At 43.8% G+C, this 13,674-nt stretch overlaps 1 protein-coding gene across 1 annotated transcript in view; it reads left to right on the plus strand.

The window, feature by feature from the left end:
• ATCAY (ATCAY kinesin light chain interacting caytaxin) overlaps positions 1-5,735 on the plus strand; it is a 211,236-nt gene extending 205,501 nt beyond the window's left edge. The window contains exons 11-12 of the mRNA XM_063914851.1: positions 4,358-4,393; positions 4,486-5,735. Of these exons, the coding sequence (XP_063770921.1) occupies positions 4,358-4,393; positions 4,486-4,519 (70 nt within the window). The 3' untranslated portion in view covers positions 4,520-5,735. The remainder of the gene's footprint in view (positions 1-4,357; positions 4,394-4,485) is intronic.
• Positions 5,736-13,674: the final 7,939 nt, after the last annotated feature.

Below are 13,674 nucleotides of genomic sequence, written 5' to 3' on the forward strand. Positions count from 1 at the left end.
CAGATGGACAAACTGAAAGAGTCAACCAAGACCTTGAAACATTTCTCCGGCTATATATATCGTCCTCTCAGGATGACTGGGTTGACTACCTTCCATTGGCAGAATTTGCTCATAATAATCTCTTCCATTCATCTTCAGAATCTACGCCCTTTTATATTAACTTCGGCTTTCATCCTCGTGTGCCAGAGTTTCATCCATTGCCAGCCCTAGAGGTCCCAGCAGCAGATCAAGAGCTTCAACGTCTATCTAGCATCTGGAGTTGTGTATGTAAGTCCTTGGTCAAAACTTCCGCTCGTTATAAATCTTTTGCAGATAGAAAACGTAAAGCTGTACCGAATTACAAAGTGGGAGACCAAGTTTGGATTTCTACGCGCAATCTCAAGTTCAAAGTTCCTTCTAAGAAATTTGCTCCCAGGTTTATTGGTCCATTTCCCATTGTAAAGGTACTCAACCCTGTGTCATACAAAGTCAAGCTGCCACCGTCTTTGAGAATTCCTAACGCCTTTCATACATCTTTACTGAAGCCTTTGATTCTCAATAAGTTCCGTACTACCCAGTCCAAATCTCCTAAAGTTCACTCTTTGCAGAACGAGGAATTTGAAGTTAAAGAGATTGTGGACTCACGTTCCCGATATGGACGTTTACAGTTTCTGGTCGACTGGAAGGGTTACGGCCCGGAGGAGAGATCCTGGGTTTTCTCTGAAGATGTTCATGCTCCACGACTGGTACAGAAATACTTCTCCAAAAATCCTGACAAGGTTCAAAGGTGTTCGGAGACCACCCGTAGAAGAGGGGGTACTGTCACGAACCGGTCTCTCACCTTTGCGGGTTCTGGGGTTCATCCGTTGCCAGTGCGGTTGCTCGCGGTGCTGTGTGCCCGTGTGGGGACACGGCGTGATCAATGGCACAGGTAATGCAGAGTCTGGGAACTGTGAGTGCGGGGACCAAATGGCCTAAGGCACTGCGGTGTGTCTGCTGTATAGGAGGTGGCCATGTTGGAGACCAAATAGCTAATACTGAGCACTTGTGAAAACACCTGTGGGCAGGTGTAAGCCAATCCCGTGCTTGTGCTGCCTTTAAGTAGGCTGGGATTATGTCACTCTGGGCCAGTGCTTTGTTGTATCAAAGCTGTGCTCTAGCTCTGAACTCTCTCCGTGCATTCCTGTGTGATTCCTGTGGTCCAGATATCGCCTCCGTTCCCAGAGGTCCGTTTTGCAGCCTTCACTGCCAAAGATCTACCGGCTCTCCATTGTGCTATCAGTCAATTGCACACCTATTGGAAATACTTGGATTCCCAGTGTCCTGCATGAGGTTACCTTGTCTGTCTGCCTATCATACAAAGTCTGGAGGATTCCAATTCCCTCAGCTGTTCGTTTGTTCAACTCTGCATTTAACCCATTCATCACCTTGCCATCTACTACAGTTTCACAGTGATCTCCGGAACCCGCAAGTAACCCAATTCAGTACTTTTTCTATGTTGTCATTACAAGGATAATTCTTCACAGTCTCTCAGTTAACTCTTAAAACTCCATTGCAAATTCTTACAGTTAATTCTCCATGTCTGCATTAACCAGTTAAACACAATCTACAGTTCAGCATCAAAGCCTGTTTATATTTGGACAATTCAACATTTATTCTTCAGCTTGTTTTTGCATATGTTTCCATGAACATTTCTTTTATTTATTTCTGAGTTTTCTCTTGCATATTATTTCTGTCATTCCTGCAATACTTCAGTATAATGATGATTAACAACTAGTCATTTAACTCCTTACTGAATTGTTACTTTAATAAATATATGAAACGGAACTTCCTTCGTCCTCCCTGTTTTCTTCATACCCCAGCACCTACACCTGTGGTTGGTTCCAGGTTAACGGATTCACAAAAACACCCGGACCTGACACCAGCGACGGACTGGGCCTCAGTTTTGGCCTGGGCATTAGTGAACGCGCGCACATCGCGGGGGCGTGCTGCCACGATGTACGGGGGAGGGCCGTGAGTCAAGGGTGCGTGGACTCATGGCAAACCCTCATTTCTATGGCGATGCTTGCTGGGGGCGAGCCGTGAGCCCGGGGCGGGGGGACGTGGACATTTCCATGTAGACCGGGGGTGGGGGCGGCTAAACCAGAGAGCCAGGGACTGCGATGCGCGCGGCCTTCCCGGCTCTTTGTGGGACCAGCCCGGCCCACCTGCCCATCGTGTCAGAAGTGCCAGATGGCCAGTCCGGCCCTGGTAACAACCCTGGACATTGATGTAAACATTGGTCTGTTTATACACTGGATACTGTATGGAATACAATATTAATATTTAACACTATATATGGTCTATATAGTATATAGTAGGCTTTATCAAACATTTAAATAATATAAATAAGTGGTCAGGTAAATATTTACCATAATAAATAAATACTCAAACATAATATATAATATAATAACATAAACCAGTGCACTGATCCACACAGAGGCGGAACTACCGCCAGTGCAACCAGTGCGTTGCACTGGGGCCCGCCTCTGTCCAGGGGCCCAAAGCATGTAATGAGTCAAACTGACTCATTACATGCCGCTGTGTGCTGCGGGCAACCGCTGCCCGCAGCACACAGCCGCCCGGACAGGAGAGAAGAACTGCGCAGCGGTACGGGGGGGGGGGGGGGAGAAGGAGGAGAAGGGAGGTGGAGGAGGGAGCCGCAGCAGCGCTGTTTCATTGGTTGAGGCGCTGCTGTTGCTGTCCCTCTGCTTCACTATAGGCTGTTCTCCGCCGCTGCGATGCGCATCCTAGCATTCACAGCGGCGGAGAACAGCCTATAGTGAAGCAGAGGGACAGCAGCAGCAGCGCCTCCACCAATAACACAGCGCTGCCGCGGCTCCCTCCTCCACCTCCCTCCTCCTCCTTCTCTCCTGCCCGGGATCTCTGGAGAAGCTGCACCGAGGAGCCTGAGCCAGCGGAAAGGGTAAGTATAATTCATTCTTTCCTTTCTTTCTTTCTTTCTTTCTTTCTTTCTTTCCAAAAAGGGGGACTGTCTGCCGTAATATGTAAAAAAGGGGGAATCTGCCTGCCGTGATGTGTAAAAAAGGGGGAATCTGCCTGCCGTAATGTGTAAAAAGGGCACACTGTCTGCCGTAATGTGTAAAAAGGGCACACTGTCTGCCGTAATGTGTAAAAAGGGCACGCTGTCTGCCGTAATGTGTAACAAGGGCACGCTGTCTGCCGTTATGTGTAAAAAGGCGATGCTGTCTGCCGCTATGTGTAACAAGGGCACGCTGTCTGCCGTTATGTGTAAAAAGGGGACGCTGTCTGCCGCTATGTGTAAAAAGTGCACGCTGTCTGCCGCTATGTGTAAAAAGGGCATGCTGTCTGCCGTTATGTGTAAAAAGGGGGACGCTGTCTGCCGTAATGTGTAAAAAGGGGACGCTGTCTGCCGTAATGTGTAAAAAGGGGAATCTGTCCACCGTAAGGTGTAAAAGGGTCTCTACCTGGTGTAGTGGTGCTACTGTGCGGCGTAATTTGAATAATGGAGACTACTGTGCACCGTTTTATGAATTGGTATTATTTTGTGGACACACCCCTTCCCCACAAAGCCACACCCCTATGTATTTTTGCGCGCACTGCCCCTGTTTTGCATGCAGGGGTGGGGCTCCGATGCCGTTTCTTGCACACAGTGCTAAAATGTCTAGTTACGGCACTGTTGCTAGGTATCCAACTATCCATTTCTCTGGCCCTGAGCAGGCCCCCCTCACCAGATCCTCTCCAGGGGTGAGGGAGTGGACTTGGATGGGATGGGGGGGGAGGGCCAGGGCATTTTGTCGCACCTGGGCCCCCCGCTCGCTAGTTCCGCCACTGGATCCACACACATTTTGCAGAGAAGCTGCTACCACTGGACATGTGCAGCAGCTCTGTCCCTTAAACTACACGTGGTGGCAGCTCTAGTAATCATTTTATATACCATTGTTATTGTCAAAATTTGAGCCATTTGCCAAGAAGAGGGGGGTTTCCAGGCAATCGGAAACCCCCCTGCATTTGCCAATGAAAGTATAGGTAGACTTTGCACTAAACACCGGATAAAGTGCTTGCTTTTATTTACTAACACAATAGAGCCTAATTCAGCATGGATTGTAGATGTGTGAAAAATTGCACATCTAAGACCCATTACACTGACATGAGGGGGAACACCCAGCACAGGACAAGTCTGTCCACAAAATGCGTTGTCGGTGCCCCAGTCCTGCCCCCCTCCAGGTCTTACACTGGGATCGCAGTTTAAGACCTTGCACATTCGCGCACCGGCGATATCAGCAATTTTGCATCTGAATCTAAATTGGGCCCAATAATAAGTAAATGAAAACTTAAAATGTTGTTTCTTCTTCAGGACAGAAGAAAAGCAAGTTAATGTGGAAAACACAAGGTATGGAATACCTATTTTTATTAATGACTTTTTTTAATAGATTGTATCAGTGAATTTAAACCTCCAGAATAATTGTTCTACTCTAATTCTAGCATTCCACAAGCTGAAGATTTGTCTTGTAAATGAATTCTAGCAAACAAGAAGATCTCTGTGCACATCACCATGAAATCAACCTTTGAAGATCCCAACTGTAGCATCCAGTTTACATTTTTATTTCAAAACCATTTTGCCTGACTACACATTCTTTTATTATCCAAGACTATTAATTGATGTAGTCAGTTTCCTAGAGTGAAAAATGGGTTTCCAGCATTACTTCTTAATTGATGGATTCTCCTTTCAAAAATAGTTTGGGATGAAATATTTTGATCATCAAGTTTAGAATTGTATCCCTCATGCATGTGAGAATGCCAGCCCTTTTCACTAAACCTATTTCCACTGAACGAGAAAGGAAGATTATGTTTTACGTTTACATGTTTGGTAGTACATACGGGATTAGTATACAAGTATTACAGGAAGAATATTCATTAATGGAATGTTTGGAGACTGTAGAGATGTTTATATTGACTTTAAAAAATACTAAAATGGAAATATCACATTTAATTGCTTAAACTTTATTACTTTTGAATATTTGCCATGCAAAAGCAAGTGGCAAGTATATCAGTTTTGGGCAAGCAAACAAACAAACAAACAAACAAATGTAGGAGTTATGTAACAATCAAAATACATAACTTATTATACCAGTGGCCTATCAATATTATATAGTCATATCAGAAATACCAAGTATTCCTCATGTGGATTGGGCGTTTTCATATCGAATATCTAATTGCCCACAACATTCGCAGCCCAGAATGCCCACATGCAGCATTTTCTCTTGCAATAAAGTACTACTAACAAAATCCCTACTCAGAACAAGCACCTACAGTAAGGCTTTATAGCTTACATATACAGTAAGTGCTCATTCTGCTAGTACTATGTTAGCGAACTTTCAAAGATATATTTTATTTTTGCTGAAATGTATTGGATGGAATATGGTTCTAGGTAATTGACCAAAATGATTTAAGCTGAAAACAAATCTGAGACATTGCTGAACAAATCTGAGACATTGCTGGGTGACTATGATGCAGTACATATTGCGAGTACCAACAAATAAATTTCTGTATGTATGTATGTATGTATGTATGTATGTGTATGTATGTATGTATATATATATATATATACATACATACACACACACACACACACACACACACACACACACACACACACACACACACATTCTGTTATGCCCCTGAAATTACAAGACCATTACTACAAAATAAACATTTTATTTGTATGTTTATAATGGAGTTGTCTCCTTCATAAGTTTCTGATGAATGCACTGAAGAATTCACAAGAGTAGGCTTTTATCCAGACGATCGCAGTATGTCAATTTGTTTTTATTACCCATGAAATATTATTAGGAAAAATATATGTACAGTATAAAGGATTATTTACAGTTCAAAATTGTGAAAAGAAAAAAATGCATAGGAAAAGGTACATGCAACAAAAAGTATATTTATGGGTGTGTATGGAGAACCTATTTGTACACAGTGTAATACTATTATCAACATTGTTTGTGAGGTGGCACAGATTCCGCAGTGTCGCAGTCAGCAATAATTAAACAAAATAAATTAGCAAAACATTTTGGTGCCCTGTGCTAGAAAGAGCATTGATGTACTCCTCCTCCCCACCGTTACCACTCACCCCAAAAAGAGGGCATGGTCATGGTGGAAGGGGCATGACCACACAAAAGTATTCCCAATTCACATCACACCCTCAGTAGTGCCCTTTATTCACATTACCCCACACAGTACTGTCCCTTATTCACATTGCAGCACATAGTACTGTATTTTATTCACTTTATGCCACACAATTGTGTCACTTATTCATGTTACACCACACAGTAATGCCACTTTTACACATAATGCCACACAATAGTGCCCCTTATAAACATTATGCCACACAGTAGTAGTGCACCTTATACACATAATGCCACACAATAATGCCCCTTACACATTATGCCACACAGCAATGCCCCTTACACATTATGTCACACAGTAGTGTCACTTACCCATTATGCCACACTGTAATGCCCCCTTTCATCGGGTGAGCACTCACTCTGCTGCTCCCATCACCCAACGGCTCCTTGAACTGCACTGTGGGAGAGACGTAATGACATCTTTCCATACACACTGTGCAGGAGACATAAAGCGAAGTAGTGAGCTCCGCAGAATGCAGAGAAGGTGCCAGGTCCACCGCTAATAAAAACATTGCAGTGAGCACCAGACAAATGGACATCACAGCGGAATCCAGCACTCTCGGCAAGGGCACCACCCACCCTATCCTAGTTATGGCCCTGGTATCATCTACATTATTTAGATACATATAGGAGCAACAAAACAAACAACTGCACCAATAAAAACCCAATAAACGAGAAAATAGCATTTACATCAGAAGACATGTAATATTGCTGTTATGGTCCTCCCTGAGTATGTGGGGGAAAATTAATGCAATTTCCAAAGAATTATTCACCCACATGGACTCAATCCAGACATCAAATATACCACAGTCTCAAGTGCTAATTCTGTTCCTGCCATGCAGACAGACTCTTCACCAGGATTACGTCTTCACCATGTTATAATTGGGATCCGCAGGCCTGTAAGGATTTGTTCATCAGATGTGCACTGCATTTTCCCATTCAGGGTTACAAATTTGTCTCAGGATATACCAAAGTGACGTACGTCATCTCTCCAATCTGGTAAAGCTCTTACCTGGGCCTCATTTATTTAGAAAATCTCATCATTGCATCCTTTAATAAGCTTAGGTATCCTCTGCATGTCTGCTGCAATTACAACAAAGCAGTATGCAGTTGGTGGGTACATCATTTACTATTGCATTTTGGCTTTGAAGTTGGGTAGAAAAGTTAATAATTGGCAGCTACTCTCGAGAATTAGGGAAATACACTTCTGGGTCCACCACTTTATGAAACCACAAAAACCTATTAGATATGCATCTAGAAGCCAGGTAGATGTTAGAACTTCTGCAGCAACTCTGGGGAGGCTCGTAGGCTAATGAGTTAGAGTCAGATTAAAAAGTCAAGAAATTCAGGTTGGTAATAGATTAGAAGCATTGTACCGATACATAAGGCAAAAGAATGGTCAAGTACCAGCAGCACAGAGGGTAGATCAGAGTTCAGGCATGCTACAAGGAATCAATGTTTATAGCTGTGGTTTGGAAACTCTAGACTGCTTAGAAAGTTCATCCTAGACAGTGTTTAAAAAATGTATGCAGATGCACAGCTGCTGTGTTTCCTATCACAGGAAACGCAGGCAACGTCATTCGCCTACCCTGAAAATGGCATTTTCCACCTTAATGCTACGATGCCACCCCCTAATGCCCGCCGCCCCCTCAGTCACTATACCATCACATCCTTCGGGGATGCCATCGCATAGTGCACAGGTTCTCAAACTCGGTCCTCAGGACCCCACACAGTGCATGTTTTGCAGGTCTCCTCACAGAATCACAAGTGAAATAATTAGCTCCACCTGTGGACCTTTTAAAATGTGTCAGTGAGTAATTAATACACCTGTGCACCTGCTGGGTTACCTGCAAAACATGCACTGTGTGGGGTCCTGAGGACCGAGTTTGAGAACCCCTGGCATAGTGAACGTGTGTGCATGCACTATGTGAGCGCTGCGCATATGCAGATGGCCAAAAAGCACACATTTGCGATTTTACAAAACTAGCATCTACCTCTGAATGCTCCCCAAAGTGTGGAATCACTATATTATATGTGACTCCCCTTATATTGTTTACATGTGATTGTGGTAATCAAACAGTTAATTATTTTTATTTGGTGTGTTCCACTTTGCATATGTTATTTCTATATTTCTTAATGCATATTATATATTGGTTATTCCCATTTTACACTTTATAATGCTTGATTTGTTCTTTATTCCTCTTCCTACAAAAACTGGGTTATTCTCAATATTAGATTAATTGTTTCTCTGAGATGTGGGGTTAAATAATTCCTACAGTGATATAATGACAGGAGTGACTAAATAATATGTCTTTAGGGTGTGGATTATTAATGTGTGGACTACATTAAAAAGGTCTACAGTCAATAGGTCTACCACTAATGGTCGACATGCATTAGGTCCACAGGGTCAAAAGGTCGACATGAAAATGGTCTAAAGGTAGACACATAGTTACATACATAGTCAGTGAGGTTGAAAAGAGGCAAAATGCCCATCAGGTTCAACCTGTATTCTGTGTTAATCTGTTCATATTATAATGCACCTGCTGAAGTAATGGTTTAGTACTAATTGATAGCTATGAATCTTACCACTCCCAGATAATGTAATGTCAATATGTTAATTGCTATAGCCCTGGATACTTTTTCTTGTTAGAAATTTGTCCAATCCGCTTTTAAATACATTTACAGAGTCTGCCATTATTACCCTCTCCGGCAGAAAGTTCCAAATCCTTATTGCCCTTACCGTGAAGAACCCTTTCCTACTTTGTGTACGGGATTTTCTCTCCAATCCTTATTACCTTTACCGTGAAGCACCCTTTCATACGTTTTGTACGGTATTTTCTGTCCTCTAGCCTCAGCGAGTGCCCACGCGTCCTATACAGAGTTCTTTTAATAAACAAATCCCATGCTAACTCCTTGTAATGACTCTTTACATATTTGAATCTTTGAATAATGTCTCCTTTTAGGTGGTCATTCCGAGTTGATCACAACCAGCAACTTTTTGCTGCTGCTGCGATCAACTAGCCCACGCTTATGGGGGAGTGTATTTTAGCTTAGCAGGGCTGCGATCACTTGTGCAGCCCTGCTAAGCTAAAAAAAAATTCAAGCAAAACTAGACTAGGCCTATACCTAATTACTCTGTGCGATGGATCCAGCGATGATGGGCCCGGCTTTGACGTCACTCCTCCGCCCTCCATTCTCCTGGACACGCCTGCGTTTTAATCACCACTCCCCGAAAATGGCTCCAAACGGTCCGGATCCGCCCTGGAACGCCTTCTTCCTGTCAATCTTCTTTGCGGTCCGTACACGCGACATAACCCGGTGACCCCTGTCGCGGGGCAACGTTGCGCACGTGCACTGCAGCCGCCGCGCATGCGCATTCCGCACCAGTTCGCACTGCAGCAATAAACCGCTGCCTGCGAACGGGTCGGAATGACTCCCTCAGTCTCCTCTTTTCTAGTGTATACATATTTAACCTAGTAAGCCTTTCCTCATACTCCAGCGACTCTAACCCTTTGATCAATGTAGTAGCTCGTCTTTGAACTCTTTCTAGTTCCCCGATATCTTTTTTATAATAAGGTGCCCAGAACTGAACACAATATTCCAGGTGCGGACGTACCAATGATTTGTACAGCGGCAGGATTACACTCTCATCCCTTGTCTCAATACCCCGTTTAATGCACGCAAGCACTTTACTTGCCTTCTTTGCTGCAATTTGACATTGTGTACTGTTATTATGCCTATTATCTATGAGCGGGTGGTCTTCAGTTTGCCGTCTGTCGGGATCCCGGCGCACAGTATACCGGTGCTGGAATTCCGGCACCCGGCATACCGACACCTTTTCTCCCTCTTGGAAGTTCACGACCCCACTGGGGGGAGAATAGATTGCGCCACCGTGCCCGCAGTGTGGCTCACGCATCGAGCCCGCAATGGGCTCATTTGCTCTCACGCAGCTGTCGGTATGCCAGTGGTCGGGATTCCAGCGCCGGTATGCTGGCCACCGGGAGCCCGGCCACCGGCATATCATACTACACCCTCTATGAGCACCCCAAAATCTTTTTCCACCATAGTTACCCCTATATTTTCCTCATCTAGAGTGTAAGAAGTGTGTTTTTTGCCTCAAAATGCATAACTTGGCATTTTTCTATATTGAACCTCATTCTCCATTTAGACACAATTTTTTTGTTTTTGTTTTTTGGGTGTTTTGTCACTTTTCTACCACAAACAAGCCCCATTAGTGCACCACATCCCCTCACATGTGTGAGCTTTGGGTAAGCTTACTAACGTTACTATTCCCAATCGTAGTCCACGTGGATGAAGTATGAAAAAGTTGGGGGGAAAAACTTGTGTCGATCATTGTCATGTCGACATTTTGACAATGTCTACCTTTTACATGTCAACCTTTTGACCCTATTGACCTAATGCATTACTACCATTAGTGGTTGACCTATTGACTGTAGACCTTTTTAGTGTAGATCTATAGACTGGATACCTTGTCCTTACACACTTGATGTGTGCGCTGAGAGTTTTAGACCTGGTCTTTCCTTATAACACTGCAGTGGTTATCAAACTTTCTAAAATTATAGCGCAGTAGAGTGTTAGCATTTTTTAATGGAATTACCTAGACCAAGTTTTGCTGTAAGCATACCCATGTGCAGGAGGAGATAAATAATGTTATTTTTGCGAGATCTGGCGTCCAATTCATTTTAAAAGGAAATCAATGCTACATGTTTTGTATGTACCACTGTATTCCTAACAGACTGCTGTAAAACCTGTATGGGTGGCGAACCCTTCCTTAATTATTGCCCATAAGCTGAGACCTGGGATATTGACTACTTCCCACCCTGGAGAGCTAGCCTAGGGCAACAGGAGGTTTAACATCAGAAATGCACCTTGCACCACACAGCACATAAGTTGACACCTTCTCCTCATAGTGTTCCATTGACTAACATGAGGATCACTGGAGTAAGTATATATATAATATATATATATATATATATATATATATATATATATATATATAATTGCACTCACATGAAAATCAGAAAGTGTCTGCAGAGCCGTAACTAGACACTTTGTTGCCCTGTGCCAGAAAGAGAATTGGTGCCCCCTCTCCCCATATATAAAATAGGGACAGTGCGCTGCGAAGGCGTGTACTAAAAATATAGGGTTTTAGCTTTATGGGATAAGGGCATGGCCACAGAATAATACCATTTTACATTACACCCCACAGTTGTGTCCAGTAGTCACATTACACTACCGCACAGTAGAACATGTTGCGCCACGCAGAGCCAGTTATAGAGATTATGACAGGTGGAGCCCCTACACCTCTTTACTCCTCTCCTTCCTTTCCCCCACAGGAAAGAGTGTGTGTGTGTGGGGGGGGGGGGGTTCCCGTCCGTGTCCCACAACATGTTTGCCTACCATGATAAAACCTCATCTGTAGCGCTGCAGCATCAATCTTAAAATGCCTATTCCGGAAGTCCCTTCCCACACTCTAACCAACAACAACAGTGCCGGACCACTCATAACTACACAGATACAGCACACAGTGCGGCTTCTCACAGCAGGCCACTCTGGGTATATGCAGATGGAGCGCCCCCGTCCAATGTGCACGGTGTGCAAGGCACCATTTGCACTACCCTAGTTATGACCCTGAGTGTCTGCATTTATCTCTAGGTATGTACTGTATGTATATCGATAACTAGTTATGTGTTGAGCCCAGCATCTCTTGACTGCCCCTGTCTCTTTCCCCTACCCTTTCCATCCCTAGTACCTATACAACATTCATGAACTTAATTTGAGAGCTCTTTTTTATTCGGTCACACTGTCCTTTATTATATTTCAAGATGCTGACATATCCGTGGTTCAAACCCATTGTCTGTGGCATTGCAGTCAGACACTCTATTCATTGAGCTATCTGTTTTTATACAGGGTCAAATAGCTCAATGAGTAGGGTGTTTGACCGGAATTCAACATGTTATTGGTTTGAATCCTGTGCAGGTCAGTACATTGAATGTGTTATTTAACAAGTTAAGTGCATGAATGTGGTATAAAATGGATTTATATTTTTATATATATATATATATATATTGTTTGGTGATGGCGGCACTCAGCAGACCATTTCGGGGAAAACCCCGTCTTCAGGGACAAACAGTACATGTACTGTTTGTCCCTGAAGACGGGGTTTTCCCCGAAACGGCGTAGGACCGATAATAAAGGCTTTACTTTTCTACAAACGTGTCTGCTGAGTGCCGCCATCACCAAACAATATTATAGGAACATCACTCCTTTGGAAGGCACCGCAGCAAGTAATCCATCTCCACAAGTGAGTGCCGAGTCTTTGCAATGGACTATATATATATATATATATATATATATATATATATACTAGAGATGAGCGGGTTCGGTTTCTCTGAATCCGAACCCGCCAGAACTTCATGTTTTTTTTCACGGGTCCGAGCGACTCGGATCTTCCCGCCTTGCTCGGTTAACCCGAGCGCGCCCGAACGTCATCATGACGCTGTCGGATTCTCGCGAGGCTCGGATTCTATCGCGAGACTCGGATTCTATATAAGGAGCCGCGCGTCGCCGCCATTTTCACACGTGCATTGAGATTGATAGGGAGAGGACGTGGCTGGCGTCCTCTCCGTTTAGAATAGATTAGAGAGACACTTGATTTACTAATTTTGGGGAGCATTAGGAGTACTCAGTACAGTGCAGAGTTTTGCTGATAGTGACCACCAGTTTTATTTATAATCCGTTCTCTGCCTGAAAAAAGCGATACACAGCACACAGTGACTCAGTCACATACCATATCTGTGTGCACTGCTCAGGCTCAGGCCAGTGTGCTGCATCATCTATTATCTATATATAATATTATATATATCTGTCTGACTGCTCAGCTCACACAGCTTATAATTGTGGGGGAGACTGGGGAGCACTACTGCAGTGCCAGTTATAGGTTATAGCAGGAGCCAGGAGTACATAATATATTATATAGTGAGTGACCACCAGACACACAGTGCAGTTTATTTAATATATCCGTTCTCTGCCTGAAAAAAGCGATACACACAGTGACTCAGTCAGTCACATACCATATCTGTGTGCACTGCTCAGGCTCAGGCCAGTGTGCTGCATCATCTATATATATTATATATCTGTCTGACTGCTCAGCTCACACAGCTTATAATTGTGGGGGAGACTGGGGAGCACTACTGCAGTGCCAGTTATAGGTTATAGCAGGAGCCAGGAGTACATAATATTATATTAAAACAGTGCACACTTTTGCTGCAGGAGTGCCACTGCCAGTGTGACTAGTGACCAGTGACCTGACCACCAGTATATATAATATTAGTAGTAGTATACTATCTCTTTATCAACCAGTCTATATTAGCAGCAGACACAGTACAGTGCGGTAGTTCACGGCTGTGGCTACCTCTGTGTCGGCACTCGGCAGCCCGTCCATAATTGTATATACCACCTA

Source organism: Pseudophryne corroboree, chromosome 1, assembly GCF_028390025.1.
Source record: "Pseudophryne corroboree isolate aPseCor3 chromosome 1, aPseCor3.hap2, whole genome shotgun sequence".
Taxonomy (NCBI): Eukaryota; Metazoa; Chordata; class Amphibia; order Anura; family Myobatrachidae; genus Pseudophryne; species Pseudophryne corroboree.